General features: G+C 36.4%; 2 protein-coding genes across 3 annotated transcripts in view; one reads left to right on the top strand and one right to left on the bottom strand.

Annotated features, from left to right (window-relative positions):
- Positions 1 to 26,952, top strand: part of LOC105380953 (calbindin-32) — an 86,559-nt gene that overhangs the window by 55,166 nt on the left and 4,441 nt on the right. Inside the window, exons 4-11 of the mRNA XM_048628332.1 lie at positions 14,720 to 14,809; positions 19,703 to 19,789; positions 20,246 to 20,302; positions 20,709 to 20,792; positions 21,750 to 21,805; positions 22,388 to 22,433; positions 26,149 to 26,205; positions 26,520 to 26,591. Coding sequence (XP_048484289.1) covers positions 14,720 to 14,809; positions 19,703 to 19,789; positions 20,246 to 20,302; positions 20,709 to 20,792; positions 21,750 to 21,805; positions 22,388 to 22,433; positions 26,149 to 26,205; positions 26,520 to 26,591 — 549 coding nt within the window. The remainder of the gene's footprint in view (positions 1 to 14,719; positions 14,810 to 19,702; positions 19,790 to 20,245; positions 20,303 to 20,708; positions 20,793 to 21,749; positions 21,806 to 22,387; positions 22,434 to 26,148; positions 26,206 to 26,519; positions 26,592 to 26,952) is intronic.
- Positions 3,279 to 5,893, bottom strand: LOC105380951. Of its 2 annotated transcripts, XM_011550574.3 has the most exons (4): positions 5,782 to 5,893; positions 4,661 to 4,787; positions 3,988 to 4,087; positions 3,279 to 3,504 (listed from the first exon to the last, which is right to left on the bottom strand). In XM_011550574.3, the coding sequence occupies exons 2-4, from the start codon at positions 4,783 to 4,785 to the stop codon at positions 3,379 to 3,381; spliced, it is 351 nt and encodes a 116-aa protein (XP_011548876.3). In that variant the 5' UTR covers positions 4,786 to 4,787; positions 5,782 to 5,893; the 3' UTR covers positions 3,279 to 3,378. The 2 variants fall into 2 exon arrangements, with proteins under 2 accessions (XP_011548876.3, XP_048484292.1); XM_048628335.1 differs by lacking the exon at positions 5,782 to 5,893 and having other exon boundaries at positions 4,661 to 4,806.

The raw sequence follows: 26,952 nt of genomic DNA, 5'->3' as shown, positions 1-26,952 counted from the left end.
CTTACAGAGTTTTATTTTTATAAACAAATAAAATAATACGGTAAGTAGGTATAAGGTACGGGTTTTTAGAATGGAAGGTATAAAAAATGGCACTAAAAATATGACTACTTATATATTTTTTTAATATTAGCTCTTGATACACAATAGGTAGGTGGACTAGGTAGATACTTGGTACTGGTAGAACTGTTCTCATTGTCTTTCGCACTACCTATCATTTTCTCCACAACGCCCAAGGTTAAGGCTCAGCAAGGGGGAATCGAGGGTTGGCATTGTCATAGAATTATGTAGTAAACGATGCTCTACAACCTTGAAAAAAATCACACAGGTAGTCGAAGAGTCTAGCTAGGTGCTGAATGATTCGAATTTAAGTAAATTGTTATGGATAACTGTAAATAAAATTCAGAATATGACGAAAAACCAGAAAATCACACTCCCGTATTGTAACAACTGTTTCGTAATTATTAAGAATTTTCATATGATTTTTATCATATTATAAAGGTAAAGGCTTGGACTAGGCGCTAAATACCTTGTTTTTTAATAAACACACACTTATTTTGTGTAAATTAATCCCAAACTTGAGCAATTTTTTTCCCTCAAATCTTCATACAAATATCTATGGCGGCTTTCTGTGTTATAAAATCATAAACACAAGTGACGTTTGACTCAGTTGGCCGCTGGCCTCCAAAGAAGGGTCACGTCGGTTTAGGCAGCACTGACAGCTCGCGATCTTATCGTGTACAGATACAAAATCACTGCACATTGGTTGTCATTGCACTTTTTCAACTTTTATGACACCAACATAATTTGATTTGAAATTGAGGAAGCATAATTCTTCCAGTATATTCAATACATTAAATTAAATTAGATAGTGTGCAATATTCTCGTGACATTACAGTCTCGTAAAGGTCTGTTGAGGAGCAGGAATATAGCGAATGGATCTAAGTGATGACAATACGCACGAACATTAGGTTAGGGATCAAAAATACAGTCTCTTGGTGCTGGTTGAGGTATGGTCTCGTGAGGATCTGATGAGGGCAGTAACACGGTGGTGGCTCAATTTTATTTCAAAGATGTTAATAGCTAAAAGCATCGAGTTTGGCATATTAAGTATGTTTTTCAGAGAGAGAGAAAGAGATTTTATTTTTCCTCTGGATGTGTTAGGTTTACTGGGTTTACTAAGTTCATTCTGTTAATGGCATCAAGTTGTTATGTGTTCATAAGTAATAATAATTTATTAACAAAATGCTGTTGGTTCTCCACGAAAATGTAAAAATAAAAATAAAATAAATAAAAATAAATTCGTAACGTAAAATTGTCAGTGACGGAATTTCTTCTATACAAAAAAAACAAACGATAGATGGCGTGATTTGAAGATAAAGATACATTTATTCGACACATAGACAGCAACAACAAAAAAATACAGATTTAAAGAAAAGAAACACATACTTATACAAAACAACAAAGAAAAAAAAGGATAGGTACACATCAAAATAACTGGAAAAAATATAAGCCCCAATTTACTTGTGTGGGACAGGGAGTACCATAATAATTTTTTTTGGTGTACTCCCCATCTATGCGAAATATCAGCTTGATATCTTTACCCGTTTCTGAGAAAAAGAGCGGTGACAGACAGTCAGTCAGACAGACGGACAACAAAGAGATCCTATAACGGTTGCTTTTTTTCTTTTGACGTTCGAAACCCTAAAATTAAGTAAAAATATTATGCTGCTACCAAAAAATGTACTTACAGGTATTGAAAAAGCGGTATATAGTACTAAACAAATTATAAACAAACAAAAAACCCGACTGCACGCTAAAAAGATGAAAACAAGTCCCAATGTTAATGGAAAGTATCGTAGGCGGGGACCAGCAGAGGGTTCACCATTTAGCTGAATGTTACTTAGAAAACGGCCTTGAGTGGCGGTCAAGTTTTTTTATTTGTAACTTTTTAGTTGTTTTTATTTTATGAAATTTTACGTCAGTAGTTCATGATCATTTTTTATTTCAATAATTTTGGTGTTGTTATTTAAATACCTTCAATATGCATATTTTTGTAATGTGAAAATCAAGCCTTTTCATTTGATACCTTACACGGCAAAGTTTAATTATTATTTTTTCGATCATCACGTTATGTCCTCTAGAGGGCGCTATGTACATTTTAATGGAACTTCACATAGCCTATAACCATTGCGCCATCAATACGCTTCTAACAATACCTCATACATCAAAATCTATCAAGCCGTTTAGGCTACAGGAGGGAACAAAGAAACATACAAACATACATACATACAATCAAAAAACATTACCCTCCTCCTTCGGCAGTCGGGTAAAAAGGAGTAAGACAGGGGGTCATTCTGAACTTTTGCTCTACGAGTTTTGGAAATTAACAAAAAAAAAACCTTTTTCATAGAAACTTTGTTGGACATGTGACTTTTTACCATGGAAAACGAATATTTTTTTCGCGAATTTGCAAATCTCGTAGAACAAAAGTTGTTCAGAATGAGCCCTTGAGTCATCCCCTTTTGGCTTAGTATAGCCCTTTTGCGACACTATGTATTTACTTTGCTTTGTCGTCGGGGTTCAGTTGGCTGGAGGATGCCCGAAACTTATTATCTACACTTTAATACATGTAGTTTCTACAAGTAAATACCACATTTGTTTGAGAAAGCTAATCGGGTTCCGAGTATAGAGTAAAGTGGCACCCCTATTAATTTCTACTCTTTCCTGGTGCCTACCAGTGTAAGTAAGAATTATACTTACTTACCCTAAAATCACCCAAAATGTACTTGAACATAATTGTCAATAAAGTTGGCGAGTAAAAGTTTATCGACCCACTGTGCAAACTTACATGTGTGCGTGTCACTGCGTGTGCTGTGTGAAGAGCATTGAAAACCCAAAATTGGCGCGGCACGTCACCCTGTACGGGCCCTTAACTGGAAGAGAATGCTTTTAGCATTAAGTTCGCCTATGTACAAATTAATTTATGTGCAATAAAGAATTTAATAATAATACTAAGGCAATTTTTTTTCGTAATATAATATACATTTTGCTAATCTTGAATTTTGAATGCCGCATGGCCTGACCAGGGTTGTGAAAGCTATTGGCTATTACCCACTTGGCGACCGTCCCAGCTCGATTGAATCGCCAAAGTCACAACCCTATTATGCAGCCATTGCATAATAAATTGAGTTTTCAAAACCCCCTGAACCTAGAATTTAATTCATGAATAGGTTACTATTAATGACCTAAGGAATAACCGAAAAAAAAAACATAAAATCTACATGTCAACAAAATTTATTCACAAATTCCTTAGTCCATGTTTCAAGTTCAAGCCAAACGTCGTAGTGACCATCAGTGATCAATCTGGTCAACTGGTGATCAGCGTCCGTAGATCACCACATCGTAGTTGTACCCGTACCCTCGGGCTGACTGGAACCTGATGGTGGCATTCCTGCGGCCGACCCCTCCGCTGATCAGGAAGGCATTGGCGTATTGGGTGTAGCCCTGGATTAAAGACAAATATGGGTTATAATTGATCTTCTAGGCTAATGCAATACTTACATACAATTATAATTTATAATATTTTTGTACACTATGTTGCAGTTCCGATGCAAAAGCTTAGTTTTGTTATTTTTGAATTTAAAATTACAAACAAACAGATAATTACACAAATAACATGACTTGGGTTTGATGGGTTTTGATAGATCAATTATCTAGTTACTTTCATACGATTTTGACAGGAAAATAGTATGGAACTCATCGGTAAATAGAGTTATTGAAACTGGCAGTTAATCTTTTAGCTTAGATTTCGTTAATAACGAGGGGATTTGAAGCCATCCCGAGTCCGCGTTGTTCTATATATGATATGAAGCCAACGTTCTGATAACATTAAACGCTACATCAACTTCATAAGTAGGCATTTGTACCTTGTAGTACTCGCGAACCGCTTATTCATTCATTCAAACATTGCGCTCATGCTATGCTCACCCGTTCAGTGGCGCGGATGGCGGTGATGTTGTAGTTGCCGCGGTAGATGAGGTCCTCCGACTGGATGGCGTTGTTTGCGGGGTACTTCAGCACGTTGCGGCTAAAGAAAAACACGGTTAATTAATATGTATATAGGTAGGTCTGTACAACACAACCATAGAACAATATGGACTGGGCTTAAACACTACAACTGCGACATAAGTAAAGAAGGTTATTATTAAAGGATTATGGGAAACGTATTCAACATGGATGGAAGAAGGCACATCTGGCTCATATCATAGACTACTGCGCAATCAAAAAGAATATTCAACAAATAAAAGAAGCTGGAGCAGATCATAGACTACCACAGCATTAATAGAGGATAAAAGTAATGGATGGAGGGAAACAACAATATCAACATCATCAGCCTTCTATAGCCCACTGTTGGGTATAGGCCTCCTTTTTTGTAGGCCAACTCTTCCGGTCCTGAGCTGCTCTGGTATACTGCTTTCCCGCAACCCTGCAGATGTCATCGGGCCATCTAGCAGGTGGTATGCCAATGCCTACAGCTTTTCGTCTGTCTCTAGGCCACCATTCTGTGACCGCCTTTGTTCACCTTCCGAAAATGTAAACGTAAACCTCCAGTTATGGTTATGGTATAGTTGTAATATTCTAGTCTATGATGTAAACTCACTTCAAGAGGATCCTGTCGCCGGCGCCGATGGTGCCGATGTTGAGGTTTTGCCGGGTGAGTGGGGTCTTGACCACTGCGCCTGAGGCGATCACGGCGAGCGCGGCTAAGATCAGAACAGTCTTCATGTCTATGGAATTAAAAAAATGGTTTATTACTCTGTGTTTTAGCACATCTAGATTTTCGAACCCACCAACCCGCAGTGGACCAGCGTGGTGGGAAATGGTCCAAGCTTAGGAAGAGAGGTTAGACCTTAAGGAAATGCACAAAGGTTCCACCCGAGACAACCAGGTGCAGGTACTTAAACCCTAAAAGAAAATAGCTGAAAATTTGGCTAAAGTTCCGATTGTGCCTGGTCATTGAGGACTTGCCCTAAACTTACTCGATCCCGATTCCGATTATTTTATAATAGGGATTTCAGATTAGGTGATATCACATGTCCATATTACAATAAAATTTGATCATATTTGTTAACTGCTGGACGCAAAGAGAGCATTAATTATTATCTAAAAATAAGTAGTTTTAGAATGACTAAAGTAATATAATTAAGTGTTATCAGGTGAATAATCATAATTACAAGCAATTGAATATCGACCAAATTTGTTATCGACTGAGATTTTTATGGATGTTCTATAATCTATGATCAATTTATACATAAAGTATTATTATTAATCAATATCTGATTGATTTATGAATATCATGATCACTTATAAGTAATTATTAATTATAACAATGGTTTGTACCTATATACAGGAAGCAAAGGTTTTATTTTACTGATAATAAGCTTCCTGTTAAAAAAAATGACTAACTTTTTTCGCTAAGATATTCTTCACCTATGTTTTAGGTATAGTTATAGTCCTCCTAGTCGATTTCAGTGACGACCACAGCTAAAGTTATTTATTTACTAATCACTAACTTTATTTCTTTAAACAAGGTGTTACATATATAGATATAATATGTTTTGGTCAATGAAAAAGTTCCATCTGCCATTACCGGTCTATATGTCACTGAAACGTTTTCATTGCTCGTATATAATGTTAATTTATTCATATTTATTCAAATTAAACATCACTAACCACGGCGGAAATAAAATATTTTATTGATATTTAAATGGTATGACTCACCTGTGTTTTTAAGAGGTCTTGTAATATAAATTATGAAGGCAATACTGACACTGAAGTGACTGATACTGTAGTAGCAGGTATCACGCTATATATACTGAAAATAAATAAACCTGAAACTATCAAAGATTGATAACACTCCTTATCAGTAATTGATAAAGAAGTGGCCTTTTCTACTAAATTCATTAATGTGCTTAGGAAATATCAGGAAATGTACTGTATTAAATAATATTTTCTATTATCAATCGTGTTTTCATTATATTCATACATGTATTGTATAATATATGTATACCAAAAATTTTAAATACTACATTGAACAATGAGTTAAAAGCCCTACATTGCACAATGAGTTAAAACCAATATAGCAGAATCACCCCTAGATGATTTTCCAAGAAAATTTTACACTGGAAATCAGTTATTGGCACAAACAAATTAGTCATAAGTAATTCATTCTTTGAATTAATTACCTGTGCCTATAATTAAGTATGTAGAGATAGATCTTTATGATAAATCCTTCCTTCCAATCATTTACCTTATGTGGTTTCATTCATAACATTTAAGGGCCCGTACAGGGTGACGTGCCGCGCCAATTTTGGGTTTTCAATGCTCTTCACACAGCACACGCAGTGACACGCACACATGTAAGTTTGCACAGTGGGTCGATAAACTTTTACTCGCCAACTTTATTGACAATTATGTTCAAGTACATTTTGGGTGATTTTAGGGTAAGTAAGTATAATTCTTACTTACACTGGTAGGCACCAGGAAAGAGTAGAAATTAATAGGGGTGCCACTTTACTCTATACTCGGAACCCGATTAGCTTTCTCAAACAAATGTGGTATTTACTTGTAGAAAGGTATGTAGACAAGTATTAAAGTGTAGATAATAAGTTTCGGGCATCCTCCAGCCAACTGAACCCCGACGACAAAGCAAAGTAAATACATAGTGTCGCAAAAGGGCTATACTAAGCCAAAAGGGGATGACTCAAGGGGTCATTCTGAACAACTTTTGCTCTACGCGATTTGCAAATTCGCGAAAAAAAATATTCGTTTTCCATGGTAAAAAGTCCCATGTCCAACAAAGTTTCTATGAAAAAGGTTTTTTTTTGTTAATTTCCAAAACTCGTAGAACAAAAGTTCAGAATGACCCCCTGTCTTACTCCTTTTTACCCGACTGCCGAAGGAGGAGGGTAATGTTTTTTGATTGTATGTATGTATGTTTGTCTGTTTCTTTGTTCCCTCCTGTAGCCTAAACGGCTTGATAGATTTTGATGTATGAGGTATTGTTAGAAGCGTATTGATGGCGCGATGGTTATAGGCTATGTGACGTTCCATTAAAATGTACATAGCGCCCTCTAGAGGACATAACGTGATGATCGAAAAAATAATAATTCAACTTTGCCGTGTAAGGTATCAAATGAAAGGGCTTGATTTTCACATTACAAAAATATGCATATTGAAGGTATTTAAATAACAACACCAAAATTATTGAAATAAAAAATGATCATGAACTACTGACGTAAAATTTCATAAAATAAAAACAACTAAAAAGTTACAAATAAAAAAATACAATTATAAACAAACGAAAAACCCGACTGTACGCTAAAAACATGAAAACCAGTCCCAATGTTAATGGAAAGTATCGCAGGCGGGGACCAACTTGACCGCCACTCAAGGCCGTTTTCTAAGTAACATTCAGCTAAATGGTGAACCCTCTGCTGGTCCCCGCCTACGATACTTTCCATTAACATTGGGACTTGTTTTCATCTTTTTAGCGTGCAGTCGGGTTTTTTGTTTGTTTATAATTTGTTTAGTACTATATACCGCTTTTTCAATACCTGTAAGTACATTTTTTGGTAGCAGCATAATATTTTTACTTAATTTTAGGGTTTCGAACGTCAAAAGAAAAAAAGCAACCGTTATAGGATCTCTTTGTTGTCCGTCTGTCTGACTGACTGTCTGTCACCGCCCTTTTTCTCAGAAACGGGTAAAGATATCAAGCTGATATTTCGCATAGATGGGGAGTACCCCAAAAAAAATATTATGGTACTCCCTGTCCCACACAAGTAAATTGGGGCTTATATTTTTTCCAGTTATTTTGATGTGTATCCTTTTTTTTCTTTGTTGTTTTGTATAAGTATGTGTTGCTGTCTATGTGTCGAATAAATGTATCTTTATCTTCAAATCACGCCATCTATCGTTTGTTTTTTTTGTGGATACTGTCTATAGAAGAAATTCCGTCATTGACAATTTTAAGTTACGAATTTATTTTTATTTATTTTATTTTTATTTTTACATTTTCGTGGAGAACCAACAGCATTTTGTTAATAAATAATTATTACTTATGAACACATAACAACTTGATGCCATTAACAGAATGAACTTAGTAAACCCAGTAAACCTAACACATCCAGAGGAAAAATAAAATCTCTTTCTCTCTCTCTGAAAAATATACTTAATAGCCTAAACTCGATGCTTTTAGCTATTAACATCTTTGAAATAAAATTGAGCCACCACCGTGTTACTGCCCTCATCAGATCCTCACGAGACCATACCTCAACCAGCACCAAGAGACTGTATTTTTGATCCCTAACCTAATGTTCGTGCGTATTGTCATCACTTAGATCCATTCGCTATATTCCTGCTCCTCATCAGACCTTTACGAGACTGTAATGTCACGAGAATATTGCACACTATCTAATTTAATTTAATGTATTGAATATACTGGAAGAATTATGCTTCCTCAATTTCAAATCAAATTATGTTGGTGTCATAAAAGTTGAAAAAGTGCAATGACAACCAATGTGCAGTGATTTTGTATCTGTACACGATAAGATCGCGAGCTGTCAGTGCTGCCTAAACCGACGTGACCCTTCTTTGGAGGCCAGCGGCCAACTGAGTCAAACGTCACTTGTGTTTATGATTTTATAACACAGAAAGCCGCCATAGATATTTGTATGAAGATTTGAGGGAAAAAAAATGCTCAAGTTTGGGATTAATTTACACAAAATAAGTGTGTGTTTATTAAAAAACAAGGTATTTAGCGCCTAGTCCAAGCCTTTAACTTTATAATATGATAAAAATCATATGAAAATTCTTAATAATTACGACACAGTTGTTACAATACGGGAGTGTGATTTTCTGGTTTTTCGTCATATTCTGAATTTTATTTACAGTTATCCATAATCATTTGCTTGAATTCGAATCATTCAGCACCTAGCTAGACTCTTCGGCTACCTGTGTGATTTTTTTCAAGGCTGTAGAGCATCATTTACTACATAATTCTATGACAATGCCAACCCTCGATTCCCTATTGCCGACCCTTAACTTGTGAATTTATGAATGGAGACGTCACTAGTTCTTGAAACAGACAACAGGGTAGCCTCCGCCCCGCTCTAGCGATCCAGCCACTACTGAGGTAGACCTGGATGATCAAGGCCGAAGACAGAGTTTTTGGACGCCCCTAGGGAAAAGCTTCAGCCTGAGCAGTCGACGATTACAGGCTTATAATGGATGAATCTTATAAGTAACTCTTGTAGCTAGTCAAAAGAACGCCAAAATCACCACGTATAACAGATGAAATAAACTTACTTTCCTCTAATCTGATTGGCTGTATCTTTCTAGAGATACAAGTTAGGCGAACATCATACGGCAGTAATATTCTATTTAAACTATCCTGTAAACATGCATGCATAAGTCATTTAACATACGTCACAATTTCTTTTGTTTTCATTAGAAACGTCCAACATTATGATGTAAATAAGTTTGCATACTCTAATTACCTATCTGTATCTTCAAATACAAGTACTTATACGAGATAATATTGTTCATATTCATGAAAGGAGGAATGGAGGATTCCCTAGTCAACCCTAATGTCCGGCACCGTGAGCTATCAGCTACTGGCTGTGGGGTTACCACCACCGAACATAAGCAATTAACAATCCTAAAGCAGCGTGGCTTGTCAAATCTGACGTAACTTGTATGGATCTGTTGACAGTTGTTGTTGTTGTTGTTCTGAGATGTTTTTTTTTTTTTTTTTAATGATTTTATTATCACTCCACAGACTTTATGTCCGTGCCTTTTTGAGAGATCAATATATTGTGAGAGTTTGTTTGTTTTTTATCTTCATCTTTTAACTACTCACTACTCAATGTGGAAGCTTATAATATATATATTTTATCTTTTATATATATATACCTATATATTATTAATAATTTATTTTTTTTTGCACTCCTGGAGGAAAATCTACACAGACACCTGGGAAGGGGACCCAGGTAGTGTCGGCCTTTAACCGACTAAAAACCCCTGAGATGTTAGACAGGCGAGCGACAATGCTTATGGATTGTTAATTGATAATGTGTCGATGGTGGTACGGTAGCTAATCTGACCGGCAAATCCTCTCCCACGGTACGGTGGAAAAACTAATTTCAGCTCAAGTGTGTAGGTATGTTATATTACAGGCTCTGCCTATTTGCGGGTCAGTTGGCCGTGTGTGAAATGTCCCCACGTATTATTATAATAATAGTGTTGGTCACCGAGACGCTAAGTAGTACAAGATCATAATATTATTATATTATATCTAGTCAAGATAGTTTTACGAATTTCGTTATAATTATGTAAATATATAGGTATATTTTATACTTACTTAAGTACATACATATTAGTACTTACAGGATACGGGCCTCTGGGAAATCCCAAGATGCCTTGGATAATACCATTAATCAAGTAATAAGTAGATAACGCGATCAATTCCCTAAATTAGTTAATTAATTTATCTTCGTGGAACTGATGATGTTATCATGGGCGGTCATCAGAAACGTGTTTCCTTTTTGGTACATTTTTTATCTATTAAGGATAATTATTGTACACATTGAAAATTATGCAGTACAGGCGAGAAACCAATAGATCTAGAAAATATCGATAAACAATTAACATCAGAACGACTATGTACTTAAAACTCCCTTGAAGATACACTTTCTGCCATTTTTGGACATAGATAGATAGAAGATAGAATACACTTTATTTGTACACCAAAACAGAATAATAAAATTAACAAAATGTAACTTAATTAGGGTACAAAAGGCGGTCTTATCACTAAAAGCGATCTCTGCCAGACAACCTTTGGATGGAGGGAAACAGAGATTAAGATTGGGTGCAGTGTACATGTTAAAAAGGAATGTAGATTATTTAATATACTACACACTAACTAAAATATTACAAATTTGAGAGGGAGACCATTTGGTGGACTCGCTTTACTATGGCGAAAATCCAAATTTACAAACGTCTCATTAATTGAATGTGATACCGACCGTATCTTAGGTATTAAAATTAGTAATGGCTCTAACTCCTTCTTAGTTTTCTCGATCTACATGCCCACTGATAGTATTGATAACCTGCCAGAATTCACAAGTTGCCTGGCGCATATTACTGCTAGTATTGATAATTACGAAATACCAAATGTATATATTTTAGGTGATTTTAACTCTCACCCCGGCACCTTATTTTGCAACGAAATGTTTAGTTTTTGCAATGACCAACTGTGGACTTGTGCAGATACAGAGTTATTAGGTTTAAGTTCAAACACATACACCTTCATAAGTGAGGCGCACGGCACGCGCAGGTGGTTGGACCACTGCCTGACGACGAGAGCGGCCTGGAGTACCGTCGTCTCGGCGAGGGTATTGTACGACGTGGGGTGGTCGGACCATCTCCCGCTTGCTATAGAGTGTTCGTTTCCTTGTGAATTAGTCAAACCAATGTGTTCTAGTCAGAAATCTAGTTTACCTAAAAGTATTATTTGGGGTGAGAGAGATAAGGAGCAATGTAGCCTATATTTTAAACATTGTAATGAGAAGTTGAACGGTGTAAAAGATGACGTAAGCTGTGGCGAATGTATGAATGACTGTTGTATGAATGTGAGTAATCATTATTTATATATTGACGATGTGTATGCTGATATTATAGCTGTACTACAGGAGGGCTCCATAATTAGTGCAGGTCTGCGTCTTGTTGAACAGAGAAGTAGAAAGAAAAAGGTGCTAGGTTGGAACTATCATGTGCGAGGTAGTCACCAGCTGGCACGATTGCATTTCCAGTGCTGGGTGGCTGCAGGTAAACCTAGTGCAGGAATCATGTTCGAAAATATGAAGTCGAGTAGGACACACTTCAAAAACACTCTAAAATGGTGCCAGAAAAACGAAGAGACCATAAAATGTAATATTATAGCGGTACATAGGAAAAACAAGAATTTTGTTAAGTTTTGGAACTCCACTCGAAAACTTAGCTACAAGCAAGGTCTACCGGCTTCGGTAGAAGGGCTGCAGGATCCTGGCGAGATCGCTGATATGTTTGCTGGCAGGTTCAAGGTCGCCCCGCAGGCGGCTTCCGCGGCGGGCGCGGGCGGCGCGCCGGCGGGGGCGCGGCCGGCGGAGGAGCGGCTGCAGTTCACTGCGCGGGACGTGGCGCGCGCCCTCGCCGGCATGAAGCGAGGCAAGTCGCCTAGGCCTAGACGGACTTAGCGTGGAGCACCTGTTGTATGCTGGTGAGAAGATATGCACAAAGCTATGCAACCTGTATAATATGTGTATTAGGTACAGCTACCTTCCTAGTGCGCTAATGAAGACCGTCGTTGTGCCGGTGGCAAAAAACAAGACCGGTGACCTTGGATCTGCCGGTAACTATCGTCCTATCTCGTTAGGAACCATTTTGGGTAAGGTGTTGGAGCGTCTGCTGCAGCCCGAACTGGTGGGAAAGTTAGATATTTCGGATGCTCAGTTTGGTTTCCGCCCCGGTCTTTCAACGGACTCGGCTATACTGAGTTTAAAACACACCGTAAAATATTATACCGATCGGTCTACCTCAGTATATGCCTGTTTCTTGGATCTGAGCAAGGCATTTGATCTAGTGAATTATAGTATTCTCTGGAACAAATTGTCGAGCTCAGATGTTCCGAATGATGTGATAAGTCTGTTGAGGTACTGGTACGGAAACCAAACTAACTGCGTGAGGTGGGGCCACGCGACATCTAACGAGTACAGGTTAGATTGCGGAGTTCGTCAGGGTGGGCTCACCTCTCCGGACCTCTTCAATCTGTACATCGACGACCTGATTCGGGGTCTGCGGAGCGCCAATGTCGGCTGTCATATTGGGGGCGTTTGTGTAAACAATCTCAGTTATGCGGACGACATGGTGCTCCTCAGCCCCTCGATCAGGGGTCTGCAGAAACTACTTTCGGTCTGTGAGCATTATGCAAATGCGCATGGACTGAAGTACAACGTGTCGAAGACCGAAATGCTGGTGTTCAGAGCGGGGAGGGGTCCGGAGAGGGTGCCCGAAGTCGTTCTGGATGGGGCACCGGTTCGGGTTGTGCAGCAGTTCAGATATCTCGGCCATATACTGACGAGTGACCTCAGGGATGACACTGACATAGAGCGTGAAAGACGGGCACTCTCGATCAGATGTAACATGCTTGCCCGAAGATTCCACAGATGCAGTGAGCAAGTTAAAATAACTTTATTTAGGGCATACTGCCAGAACATCTACACTGGGCATCTGTGGATCAACTACACCCGGAAGGCGATGAGCACCATGAGGGTGCAGTATAATGACGCATACCGCACCCTCATGAGGCGGCCGCGGTACTGTAGCGCGTCGGGCATGTTCTCTGAGGCGGGAGTGCCTGACTTCTTCGCAGTCCTGAGGTCACGTATAGCGACATTCTGGTCGGGGCTGCGCAGCACTGGGAATGCAATACTGAAAGTGGTAAGTGAGGATTTTAGAAATCCATTCTACAGACACTGGCTCTCTGTTCATCAAGACGCAAATCGAAAATAAAAATGACCTTACCTATTTAATAGGTATATGTATGTTTAAACTGATAATAATTGTAATACTACAATTTAATTTATTTTTGTAAGTACGTTTGTGTTTATAAAATGTGTAATATGGGTGTCTAGCCTGAAATAAATGACAATTTATTTATTATTTTTTATTTTATTACAGTTACAACCAGTCAAAATCGTATTAAAGTAACTATCAGTCATCTGTAGATAGTTATTGAGACTGGCAGTTAAAGATCCTATTTTATGCTATGTTACTCGTATCTTAAAAACAGGCTGGCTGCATCCAAACTACATCCCACAGAGCGACATATCCGTTCCAAGTTTAAAATTGCTTCCCTATTTGAATGGTTCTTCGCTCGCAACAATGGCGACAGAGCACTTCCGGTGACGTAGAGAGCGGTTTTCATTTCACGGATCATCTAGAAAATCTTACTTACAGCTTGGTAAAGAAGAGTAGAAAACGGAAATGAATTCTCTACAAATTGTTTGAGACAGTTTTTTATTGATTTATTACCTTAGTGTAAACATAGTTAATTATCAGACGATGATGACGAATAAAGTTAGAGTCTTTGTAAAAATGCCGAACTTTTATTATTCTAAATACTCTAGTACTAGAGTATTTACTAACTAATACGCCTGCTTGGCTCATTAGTTAGTAAAGTCTGGTACTAGTTATTATTCTGTGGTAAAGTGGACTCTTTGGGACCATAGATCTCAGGTTCGATCCTTGGCAGGATTAGACAATAGTTGTAAGACAGATATTATCCTCAGGTCCTCGACCCAACGAAATGTAGAGCGCGTGTAGAGATTGTAGAATATACCATAATAGGTTGTACGGTCAGCTGCATAAGTCGCTATACACTTCTGTACCTTGTCAAACTGACGAACCGTCAATGTTTCAATGAATGGATAAGGCGGTTTCAGATTGACAAGGTACAAAGTGTACAGCTACTTATGCAGCTGACTGAACATTGCTTACATTTTAAAAATACGATGTAAAGTCTATTATTTTATCATTCAAGTTGGCCACTGAATTTCATTATTATTTCACACATGCATTATGGACACAACCCAGGGTCTAATCCAGGGTTTCCTTCCAGGCGGTGTCCGACGAGATGCTGGTGGAGCTGAAGGCGTGCTTCATGGAGGCCTACGACGACAACCAGGACGGGAAGATCGACATACGAGAAGTACGTTTATACAGGGTGTTCAAAAAGGTTATAATACGCTGAAATAGAGTCACCACTCAAGGTGGCATTCTAAATAACAATTATAGAAGTTTGAATTGGCTTAAGCATTCCTTTATTTAATGCCTCAAGAAATAGTTACTTTTTCTTGAAAAGTCTTGAAGAAAGAAATCTAGACGATCTTATGTGAAACTATACCTTGTAAATGTTGAAGGAACTCTTTGACAGCTGTCTAATCCATACATTTTATCCGTCATTTGTGGTTTTTATAAGGAAAATGAATTATATTCCCCAGGCATAAGCATCTGTCAATCAAATCTCATAGGACTCTTGCCATTTGCTTTTACAAAGTACTTAAGTGATGAATTAATAATTTGTAAAAATAATCAATCAGAAATGTACATGTACATTTTCTTTGAAAATTTGCATAGGTAGACAGAGACTAATAAACTTTTTTTAATTAAGTAATTTCATTAAACTTACCCCTGAATTTATAGAGCTTTTTTACACATTATAGGTATAGTTTTAAAATTGACGTTGTGACATACGAATTTCAACTTTTTGACTGAGATAAAGAATCATTTTAACCTTATAAATTTACACACTCACGAGCAAAGGAAACGTTCCACTTACAAAATTCCAACTTAAATGGCCTCAATATTTTTCACATTTAAGAGGAAATTTTAACAAACTGTTTACGTTTTTAGTTGGTAAGGTAGAGAGTCCATATTTCGCGGTATTCAAAATGGCGTCCTTATTTCGAGTTATATTTATTTTCATGATTATTACTCATTTTAATAGGTTTGGATACTCTAAAATTACATTTAATCATTCATTATCTTTAACTGAAACTACTTGATGTAGTAAATATGTTTAAAATTGCCTAAAATTACTAAAAACTCATGTAATGTGCCGTGAGGGCGACGCCGCCATGTTTTTCATACAAACGCGACCCGGCTTACGTAAGGCCAGCCATATTTAATAATTGTGTTTTTTAATATTTATACGACGTTCAACTTTGTAAATAGTTTATATTTAGTTTATTATATTCTTATACTTACATTAAATTTAAATTTTAACTCTTTTTAAACTAATTTAACCCCTTTAAACTCAAAAACAAAATACCTCGGTATAATGGCCTGATTTTTATAGGTTGTTCCTAACTCCGAGGTACCCTCGGTATAAGGAAAAATACTATGTCATGATTTTTAGCTTATAACTTTACAAATAATAACATTTGAAGTATATGCTTGATTACATAATAATAATGATGAACGTGACAAGCTTATAACCTAATTCGGCGGTACAAAATATCCTCTAGGAATCTTAATATGACACGATAATTGTTGACGCAAAAATCATGGTTACCTAGAAAACCTTAACTTAGTATGTATATTTGAAATGATAAAAAACAGTGTTATTTCATCGCTATTAACGTAAGTGATACATATTTTTACCAATATTTTATGCATGATTTGAGTAACATCATGTTGTTTCTAAATTAATTAAAATTAATTAAAATAAAATTAATTTGATAACTCGAAATATGGATTATTAAAATACTTGAACCCCTAATATGGAGTATGACATTTTACATGACTCTACATCACACTTTCGCAGTGTCATCCGATGCCGTCATCAAACCATAAAATCAAGATGAATCAGAGACTTTCTTCCTAAATTTAAAAGGGGTCTGGATAGATATGCCTTACTTTACGAAACTACTACTAGATAGGTACTACTTATTACTCTTTTTAAAAGAAGAAAGAAAGAAATTTGTAGACGTAAAACTTTATTTGGGTGAATAAAATAACACACACGACGGTTGAGTTTTTATAACACTTATGTACATAATTGCCTAATTTCATTTCTGTATTTTATTTCCATTATCCTTCTACTTCGTGGTCTGATGGCCGTTGTAATATTGTTATCCCAGAATTCCCAGATAAATGAATGTCCTGTATACTACATTTCATGTTTGGTTTAGGGGTCTGGTTTTTCTCATTTTCTTGTTGTTGTCACTGAAAAATAAAGTAAGTAGGTAAATTGTATGGATAGTTGACAGAATTAAGCTTATCTTTATAAGTAGGTACCCATTTTCACAAAACTTAGTGAGTTTAGAAACGAAAACGCTAGAACAAAAACCTAGGTTAGTAACTAAACTGATGCCAAATTACTGATAAAAACATATTTTTTTTTCTATTTTACGTAATTTCCTAAAATAATTAGCATACAAGCTTACCTTATCGATTTTCCAATTGCATATTGCAAATACAAACATAATAATTTAATAAAAGATGTTTGTTTTCTAATGTAAAGACTTAACAAAAATACTTTCAAAGAATAGCGGCAAACTTTTCGGCGGAAAATTGAACATGGCGCCGGCGCGCCTCCAGTCCAGCGCGCATGCGCCATAGAGATGTACCTAGTGCAATGTTACTTGCTTCCAACCTATGCTTGAATGAAAAAATAATCGATGCTGGATAGATTCCTGGGTAGATACTTTTATTATAATCATATTCGTTTATGGTAAATACATTAGGTACTCATCGGAAATTAGTACTGATAAGGTATTTGTGCTTTTGTAAGTATTCGATAGTTTTCCTCATCCCTTACACATCTACTTTTATTACGTATCATCAACTTTTAAACATTTAAGTAAGAACATAAAATATCGTGGAAAAAATTTAGACCTTACTTAGATAAAAACTATAGTAAAAAATGTTTAAATCATTCGAGTTCAATAATCGATTATATTCGATTACTGTCACTATTTCATCAATTTACCCCATCTCTACTCTATTTTTTTTAATCGTTTGGAAAAGTCATGGAAGTAATAATACAACAGGAATGCGCACTCACCAAAATGATGCAAACAAAAATAGACCTAACGAATTCACCTTAAGATTTATATTTGTGAGTGAAAGAAAGTGAAAGTGAAAGAGGCCGCGAGCCGATAGAGACGGTTACCACAGAGCCCTTCCTCTCTTTCTAACAATTGCCCGGATTTAGTTGTGTAAACTTTAGTAGATTTTGTGCGAAGAGAGCTATGCAAAAAAAATATTAAATGAACTCATAGACTACTGTATATCATATCATTTTCAAAAACAAATGACAATGGGCAGATTGGGACCACCCTCCAATAGCATTAAGACTAACATCGTTGGATAGGTCTTGTCAATAGGAATAACTTTTACTATGACAGCTTTGTTGTCACAGTTGTCCGTTCAGAGATATTTGACTTATAAGTTCCGACACTCGTCAGTTCATCTTACTGCTATTGGAGGCTGGACCACCCTCCAATAGCAGTAAGACTAATGTCGTTGGATAGGTCTTGTCAATAGGAATAACTTTTGCTTTGACAGCTTTGTTGTCACAGTTGTCCGTTCAGAGATATTTGACTTATAAGTTCCGACACTCGTCAGTTCATCTTACTGCTATTGGAGGCTGGACCACCCTCCAATAGCAGTAAGACTAATGTCGTTGGATAGGTCTTGTCAATAGGAATAACCGTTGCTTTGACAGCTTTGTTGTCACAGTTGTCCGTTCAGAGATATATGACTTATAAGTTCCGATACTCGTCAGTTCATCTTACTGCTATTGGAGGCTGGACCACCCTCCATTAGCAATAAGACTAATGTCGTTGGATAGGTCTTGTCAATAGGAATAACTTTTGCTTTGACAGCTTTGTTGTCACAGTTGTCCGTTCAGAGATATTTGACTTATAAGTTCCGATACGCATCAGTTCATCTATCAAATCTATTCTATCTATTCCTGTTGTATTATTACTTCCATGGGAAAAGTCCATAGAACATCATAGAAGCATTATGAATATTTTTTCTAGCCAATGTTACCAGTTGCAATAATGAATTATGAAAATGTTACATAAATAATAGAAATTATCACGAAAACCAATATAAATGGAGAGTATTTAATTTTTTTCATTATTTTCAACTACTATTTAGAATAATTAAATTTTTTTGGAGTACTTTAAGGTTAAAAAAGTATATCGATATTTTCGATTGTAATTTACTTACGTTCATGGCCACACTCATGGAGCCACTGACAGGACTAACTCGGAATATGGAACAGGCTACCTCGGTATATGGAAGAAACCATAATCCTACCTCGGTATTAGGGAAAATCGACATGTGTAATAAATTATATTTTTTTAAGTATAATAAATGTTTTATCAATGAATCTGTGTTAAGAAATATAAAATTTGACGTATATTCTTACAGAAGACAATATTTCACATCAATATTGATGGTTACAAATGCTTATTTTTCTTACTTACTTTCAAATGTTGTGATTTACCTCGGAATAGGGACGCGTTACCTTAGGTAATATTCTGCTGAGCTTTTAAGTGTACTTCAATATTACAGACGTCTATTCTATTCTATTCTATTCTCTTGTGGGGGTGTAAGTACCTGCACCTGGCTCTCTCGAATGGAACCTTTGTGCATATCCCCAAGGTCTAAACTACCTTCCTAAGCTTGGACCATTTTCCCACCACGCTGGTCCACTGCGGGTTGGTGGGTTCACATATCTAGATGTGCTAAATCTAGATATGCAGGTTTCCTCACGATGTTTTCCTTCGCCGTAAGAGCGATGGTATACATTGTACTTAAATTCAGAAAAGAACTCATTGGTACATGTCAGCGCCGGGATTCGAACCCGCATCTCTGGCGTGAGAAGCGGGCGCTTACCCGACTGAGCTACCACCGCTCCTTACAGACGTCGTTAAGCTAGCCTTTTCTGCTTAGGAGTAACTTGGTGCTTTTCTCACTGGAACTTTTTCATTGCCCGTGAGTGCAATACGGTCTATGAATTTGGGGATTAGTGTTTATTCATATTTTAGCAGTAACTAAGGACTGTTTATATTATTATTCGCAGCTAGCGCAGCTGCTGCCGATGGAGGAGAACTTCCTGCTGCTGTTCCGCTTCGACAACCCGCTCGAGTCCAGCGTAGAGTTCATGAAAGTAAGATTTTTTTATAATATAAAAAATATATATTATCAACTGCCATACTGAGTAATGTACAGGTGTTCCAAAAAGGGTATACTTAGCCGAAAGGCGGTGACTCCCCGGGGATCATCTGATCAAAAACTCGTTCAGAATTACCCCTTGAGTCACCCCTTTTCGGCTTAGCCTTATAGCTTAGCCATAGCCTTATACCCTTTTTGCTTCCCCTGTATTTATTATAAACACGAACGTTTGGATATTTCATAAGTCTTTCACGTCCAACTATATCCCATTCCACGGGGCAAGACATCTGATACAAACAGAAACTACCCTTATTCGAATGCAATAATAAGGGTTCTGTCAGATGTCTTTCCCCGTGGGATGGGATATAATAAGTAATGAACGGATATGATGAGGCGATATTTGGGATGCAGAAAGCTGACACCATGGATTAACACATGATTACTATCCCAGATATGGCGGGAATACGACACGGACGGCAGCGGCTACATAGAGGCGGATGAACTGAAGGTATTGTGGGCTCAGAATATCATTGTTCCGATGTTCAGAGTCTGGACTCTACACTTAAAAATGTACCTATTTGTGCAAGGGATAATAATATTTAACCCTTTAATTTTTATGTAGCATGCATAATTTCTGTGAAACTTATTGGATAACAATTATAGGTATAACAATTTTTATGACAAATATCGTTTCGGTTTTTCAACTTCATAAGTAACTATATTACCTACTTATAGAGCAATAGCTTTTTAAAGGTACAGCAATATTAAATACCGTTACATACGAACCTAAGATTAAATAAAATTTTAACAATGCAGAAGTTGTTGAATAATGATGCAATGTCCAACAAAATGACCGGTATCGTATATTCAACTGTAACAGCGTCCCGAGTGCAAGCGTGGTTTATATTTTGCAGAATTTCCTCCGGGACCTGTTGAAAGAAGCCAAGAAGATTAACGACGTCTCCGAAGATAAACTCATCGAATATACAGACACTATGGTAAGCATGTGCATTCTAGAACGGGCGATATTGCGAAGTCAAAACGAAATAACATTTACGAAGTCATTATTGTCAGGAATCATTGGATTAAATTCGATGAATTACTTAATAGTTTTAAAAAGAACATTACCTATACTACTTACTTACAATCGGTGTCTTCTTATTTTTTCTATGTAGTATTTGTTGATCTTTTTCAATTTACAGGGCGAAAAATATGACTAATTAGTAAAAGTTAATTTAACCCAAAAAAAAATCATGCCAGAATTTATAAATTTAAAGGTTACTTAAATATTTAAAAATGGTAGCCTGTGAAACTTTTTAATAAGTCGGGCATATGTGCATTGTGCAATGCATTGTATTGTACTTTTAACACTTCTACATTGCAATATTGCAAAAGTGGTTTGCAGTATTTTGGCCAGCAAGCATTTCGCATTAAATATACTTAAATCTTTTTAGCCCCTAGGTTTAAAAAAATAAATAAACACGCACTCACGCCTTGTACTATGTACTCCCCTGCGGGGTAGGCAGAGGTCAGAGGTGCATTGCTGCACCCACTTTTCGCCAGAGTGTTATGTTAGTCCCAATGTAATAGGGGGCGGGCCTATTGCCATTTTACGGGCACATCAAAGACCCGAGAACAAATATCTGTGTTTAAGCAAATATCTGCCCCAGCCGGGAATCGAACCCGGGACCATCGGCTCAGTAGTCAGGGTCACTAACCACTACGCCATTCGGTCGTCAGGTTTTTTTGTTATTGTTATTTCATAAGCCCATTAAGTTTCTGTTAGGCCAGTAATGTATGTTTAAGACATCAAATCTTGTTAATTGTGTTGGTTCTTAGTTGATTTTCCTGTCCATAGTCTCCACCATCGATTTGGTATCTTCAGGATCTCTAGCAAAGAAACGGTTATTAAATTTATAAAGTGATAACTAATAGCAATTAATGATTATTTTCAGCTTCAGGTATTTGACTCAAATAAGGATGGAAGACTACAACTCTCTGAAATGGCCAAGTAAGTGATTTATATTGAAACACAAGTACCTACCTACATATTGTTAATTCATACTAATAATAATATCTAAGTACTTACCTATAATAACTCGTTTAAACAGGGGACCCTTAAAACTAATCAAAAGGAAGTTTATAAATTGATAAAGTCGAGTAAAATATCTATAATCAGCTGCAAAGAATATTAGATAAACTTCTCTCCTCTCAGCCTATCGCACTACCAATCACTTTCTCGACATCACCAAAGGTTAACTGGTACATAATGCAAAGTACTAGCATTAAGTTTGCCTTTGAACTATTTTTTTAATGTGAAATAAATAATTTATAATAATAATAATACAATAAATAATAATAATAATAAATAATCATCTTTATTTGCCAAAATTACAATAGAACTAGAGGTAAGGGAAGGGGAGAAGAAGGGACGGGAGAGGATTATAACTGGTCCATAAAAGGTTCGAAAGGGGAGTAAATAAATTATGTTATGTAAAATAAAACTTTGAGAAATAACGATTCTGCAAGGAAAAACTCTGCTTCAGACATTGCGAAAAAGTAAAAATAAATGTTGTTAATAATTTATTTGCAGGCTGCTTCCGGTCAAAGAGAATTTCCTCTGCAGACAAGTATTCAAGGTGAGTGACATTTCATTTCCCACCAAACGCCATCTTGGATCGCTTCATTCCTTTTCGCGCCATGACTTGACGAGAACGCTTATACAGGGTGTTGCAAAAGGGGTATACTAAGCCGAAACCAGCATGTGCAGCATGTTATATCTAAGCCCGAATCTGAAATCAGAATGTCAAAATTCGCGAAAAAAAAATAAGGCTTTTTGCAACACCCTGTATTACCAGCCACCATTTTCCATTTTTCAAACAACGCGCCTAGAAATCGAGGCATTTCCATTAAACAGTCGCTTTACATTCATTTGGCTTAACCAACACATTTCCATTTAATAAAATGAAAATAAACAGTCGTTGGTTTTTGTAATATGTATGTAAATCTGCAAATGGAGCACAAGCTGCGATCCAATGTTAATTTTATTTCACGTCAGTAACGCCCAGTAACTGAAGGGAAAATTTATTCAGCCAAGTACTTATTTATATAATATAGTGTCGAGAGTAAATACATGCAGGACATAGAGCATAGTGTATTCCTCAATGTATACCTACAACGTCTACTATCCTGCATAAAATATAAAGCATTTATATTTGGTCGGTTTATTTTCATGTAGGTATTTACTCTGTAAATCTAATAAATATCGGTAGACTTTTATTGGGTTTTGAACGCGTTTGCTGTCGACTGCTGCTTCTGTTTTCTGAAAATACATTTTGGTTTTCTAAACAATGAAAGTTGTATTGTTTATTAAATTGATATACATTCTTACTCACTTGTTTTGTACATAGGTTGCATTTCCTGTGTACGTCCTATATACGTAGTTTAATCTAGATACCTGAAATGATAGCAATAGCAGATAAATGCCAAATTATTAAAAAAAGTTTCTGCCATAGGACAGCGCAGCTAAAAAAAATTATCTTATGTAACTAATAATAAGGGAATGTTTTTTTGTACCTAAATAAAAAAGCATGTTATAGAGAATTGCACAGGCTTGCTTTAAAATCACAAAATGCTCCTCTATACACTTACCTACTTATATTTTATTTTGCTCATAAACATACATAAGTACACTACATAACCATTCATTACCAACCAACACACGTGCACGTCTACATGTATGCAACATAAATACACATTATTCATATTATACACACACATACATACCTACATACTTTTATTATACAAATGAATCATTTCATTATAAGTAAAATAAAATCTTACCTATAGGTACTGTTTAGCAGTGTTAGTATACAAAAATTTACCAACGAGACCAGACAAGGAAGCGAACCCAGGACCGTAATAACATACAACTTTGGTCAACCATATTTCCATATGTTGTGGAGTGCCTTATAGAATACGTACTTCTGTTTCCTCAAGGAAAGATCATGTATCGTCTACAACCCTGGCCGGAGAAAATTCATAGATATATACAATAATACCAGACCTTTACACTTATACCAAACCCTTTAGATATACTTATACTTACCAACTACAGAGTATTGCAAAAATGTTAAGAACCTATCAAGAAACAGTGGGGTTACCACAACCAACTTGGCGAACGACGATGATCACATTTTTCCACCACCTATTAGTCCAACAACCCGCACTAGGCCAGCGTGGTGGACTAGGCCTAAACCCTTCCTTCATTGGAAGGAGACCCGTGCCCCAGCAGTGAGGACGTAATGGGTCATGATGATGATCATCACATTTTTGCAACAGTCTGTAAATTTTGAACAATACAAATTGACTGCTCCTTCGCTTGATACTCTACTGTTCGTTTGCTTGTCTGTCTGTCTGTCTTTAACACGAAGCTTGTGTCCTGCACTCTGTCTAGGAAGGCATAGAGGTGAGTCACTTAGACTATAGATTTTATACAGGGTGATTATATACCAAATATCTAACAATAGCTACCTGCCTATAGTATTGTTGATATAAAAAAAAACCTGTACTGATAATTTGAACATTTATTTGCTATACTTTGGTAAATAATCACCTGTATATGCTCGTGCTTGTGTACCTAATGAATGTTGTATTTTATTACTAATGGTAAAAATAATCTAAAGCACAAGTTCTAGACGACTTGATAAGTTTAGTTATTTCCACAATATGATTGGGTACCTTTTTACCTATTTACATGTACAGTCAAAAGTCTAAAGTGAGTCTAAGGTTAATTATCAGATCATTGAATATCCCCCGAAGAGCGATCAGAATAGAATAGGTTTAGGTTTAAAGTGCTAAAAAAGGAGGAAGGAGGTGACTCGGGAGGTGAATTTCGTTTGTACAGTATAAAGCAGAGGAATCTGACCCCTCTCATAAGCATTGTTACTATGAGAGCGGCTGTCCAATTTCAAAACACAGTAAGCGCCAACTTTAAAAAAAAACGGGTCTTTGATTTATACATTATTTTAGGCGATTACGCACATTCCTGCATTGTCAGAATATCAAAAAACGGCTTAGAAACGAAAATAAAATTTCTAAAAACCTAGTAACTCCACCCTGCGAAATCAAAAATGCCACGAAAACCATTTTAAAACACAGTAAGTGAAAATGACTTTCTAGGTTTTAAAATTGTCAATGGCGCTTACTAGGTTTTGAAATGGTCAGCAAAGGTCAATTTTTGCCCGTTAATTTTAGTAAGTCACAAATGGCATACATTATTATAAACACTTTTTTCGAAAAAATATCAGATATTTCAGAACCTGTATCTTTGAACCAATGAGACCTAGAGAGGTGAATTATAAGTAGAACATAAGGAAATTTTGTCTTCTTTATAAAAGCCATAGAGACCTTTCTCGTCAGAACCTTTCTACTAGCCCTCATCATCACGACCCATTACGTCCCCACTGCTGGGGCACGGGTCTCCTTCCAATGAAGGAAGGGTTTAGGCCTAGTCCACCACGCTGGCCAAGTGCGGGTTGTCTACTAGCCCTATTTTGCATTAACCAAAAAAAACTCAAACATTGTAAACTAATTTTAGCTCAAAATTTAGGAAATATTGTCTAATTTAAGGCAGCCATAAATAATGTTCGTGTCAGACATGCCTTCTTAATATGTCGATTTGGTTCATTTAGATAAAACTTAAAAATATGCCGGTATTTCAGCTATTACTTAGTGCGGTCATGTAAAAGTGCTGCAAAATTTGATTTATATTATGTGAAGGATCCAAAACATGTAAAAAAATAAAAAACATATAAATTATTACGTTATTATTGCAATTTCAATATACTTTACTTGTCACAATAATGGCTCTTACTAGGTTATAAAATGGTCAGTGAGGGCGGTTTTAGGGTGAGAAAACCATTTAAAACCTAGTTAGTGTTTTCTTTTGTGCATTACAGCAACAATATTAGTCATATTTAAATGAAATAGTATTGTATGTAAAGCCTTGGTTCTGCCGGTTCTTTTAAGCTTACATTCGTTTAGATATGTATCATAGTTTTACCAGGGCATTGAAATGAAGGGACAAAAACGTTTTTTGGCTCTCCTGAACATTTTGTCTCTTGGCTGTTACTGTGTTTTGAAATTGGACAGCCGAGAGGGGGGTCAGGTTTCACATGACCGTACTACGAATTTTGGAAAACGGTGAAAAAAAATACGCTATTCACGGTCACAAACCCTAGAAGCGATCTAGTGTACTGCGGTGGCTGTAATTTCATAATGCGCTACAATTATTTACGTAAATATAAATAATGTCCCTATAATGTACCTATAACTCAGTGTTTGTTTCCACAGGGCGCTACCAAGTTAACGAAGGACGACATCGAAAGAGTATTTTCCCTTTACGATCGAGTAAGTTTTCACTAAATAAAGTATTTCTTTTAGCGCCTACCAACAAAATCGTTTATAGGTTCTTAGACATTTTCTGAGATTACATTTTGCAAAAGTAGAAATACAAAAAAAGCGTCGATTGCATTGACATATATATTATGTACATGGGTACTGAGGACTCTAAGGAGTGGCCAAACTAAATAAATATTAAAAAAGTTATGAAAAGGTCCTCGAGAGAGAGACATAAGCTACATATACCTACTTACATATGGGATGTAATCTTATAATACCTAAATGTATTCCTTCTAATATTATATATGTATATTATATTCCAGGATAACAACGGATCGATAGAGAACGAAGAGTTGAGAGGGTTCCTGAAGGATTTGCTTGAGCTCGTGAAAAAGGTTAGTTCGACGATTTTCTCTAAACTTTTATCCTTTTCAGCACTTTCAAATCCGAGGAGCTTACGAGTGTCGTTCGTAAGTAACTTTGTTGTAGGTACAGAGTAACAGAGTGGATCATTCATCCGCGATTTTGAGTCAATAAAAAAAAAAGTTTCAAACTCTGGTTTTGAAAGCTTTTATTGATTTTAACCTAATATAGGGGCGCCACCGCAACGTTTCCTAAGCTAAATAAGTAGGTTATCGAATAAAATACTTCCACTTACAAAACGGCACTTACTAAATTGCCTATTTTTTTAATACATGTACTTACCTAATAAAAAATTGCACACAACATTTTAATTTTTAGTTAGCAATATTCTGA

This window comes from Plutella xylostella, chromosome 20 (assembly GCF_932276165.1).
Source record: "Plutella xylostella chromosome 20, ilPluXylo3.1, whole genome shotgun sequence".
Lineage (NCBI taxonomy): Eukaryota > Metazoa > Arthropoda > Insecta > Lepidoptera > Plutellidae > Plutella > Plutella xylostella.
This window is presented reverse-complemented; position numbering and strand designations above follow the sequence as displayed.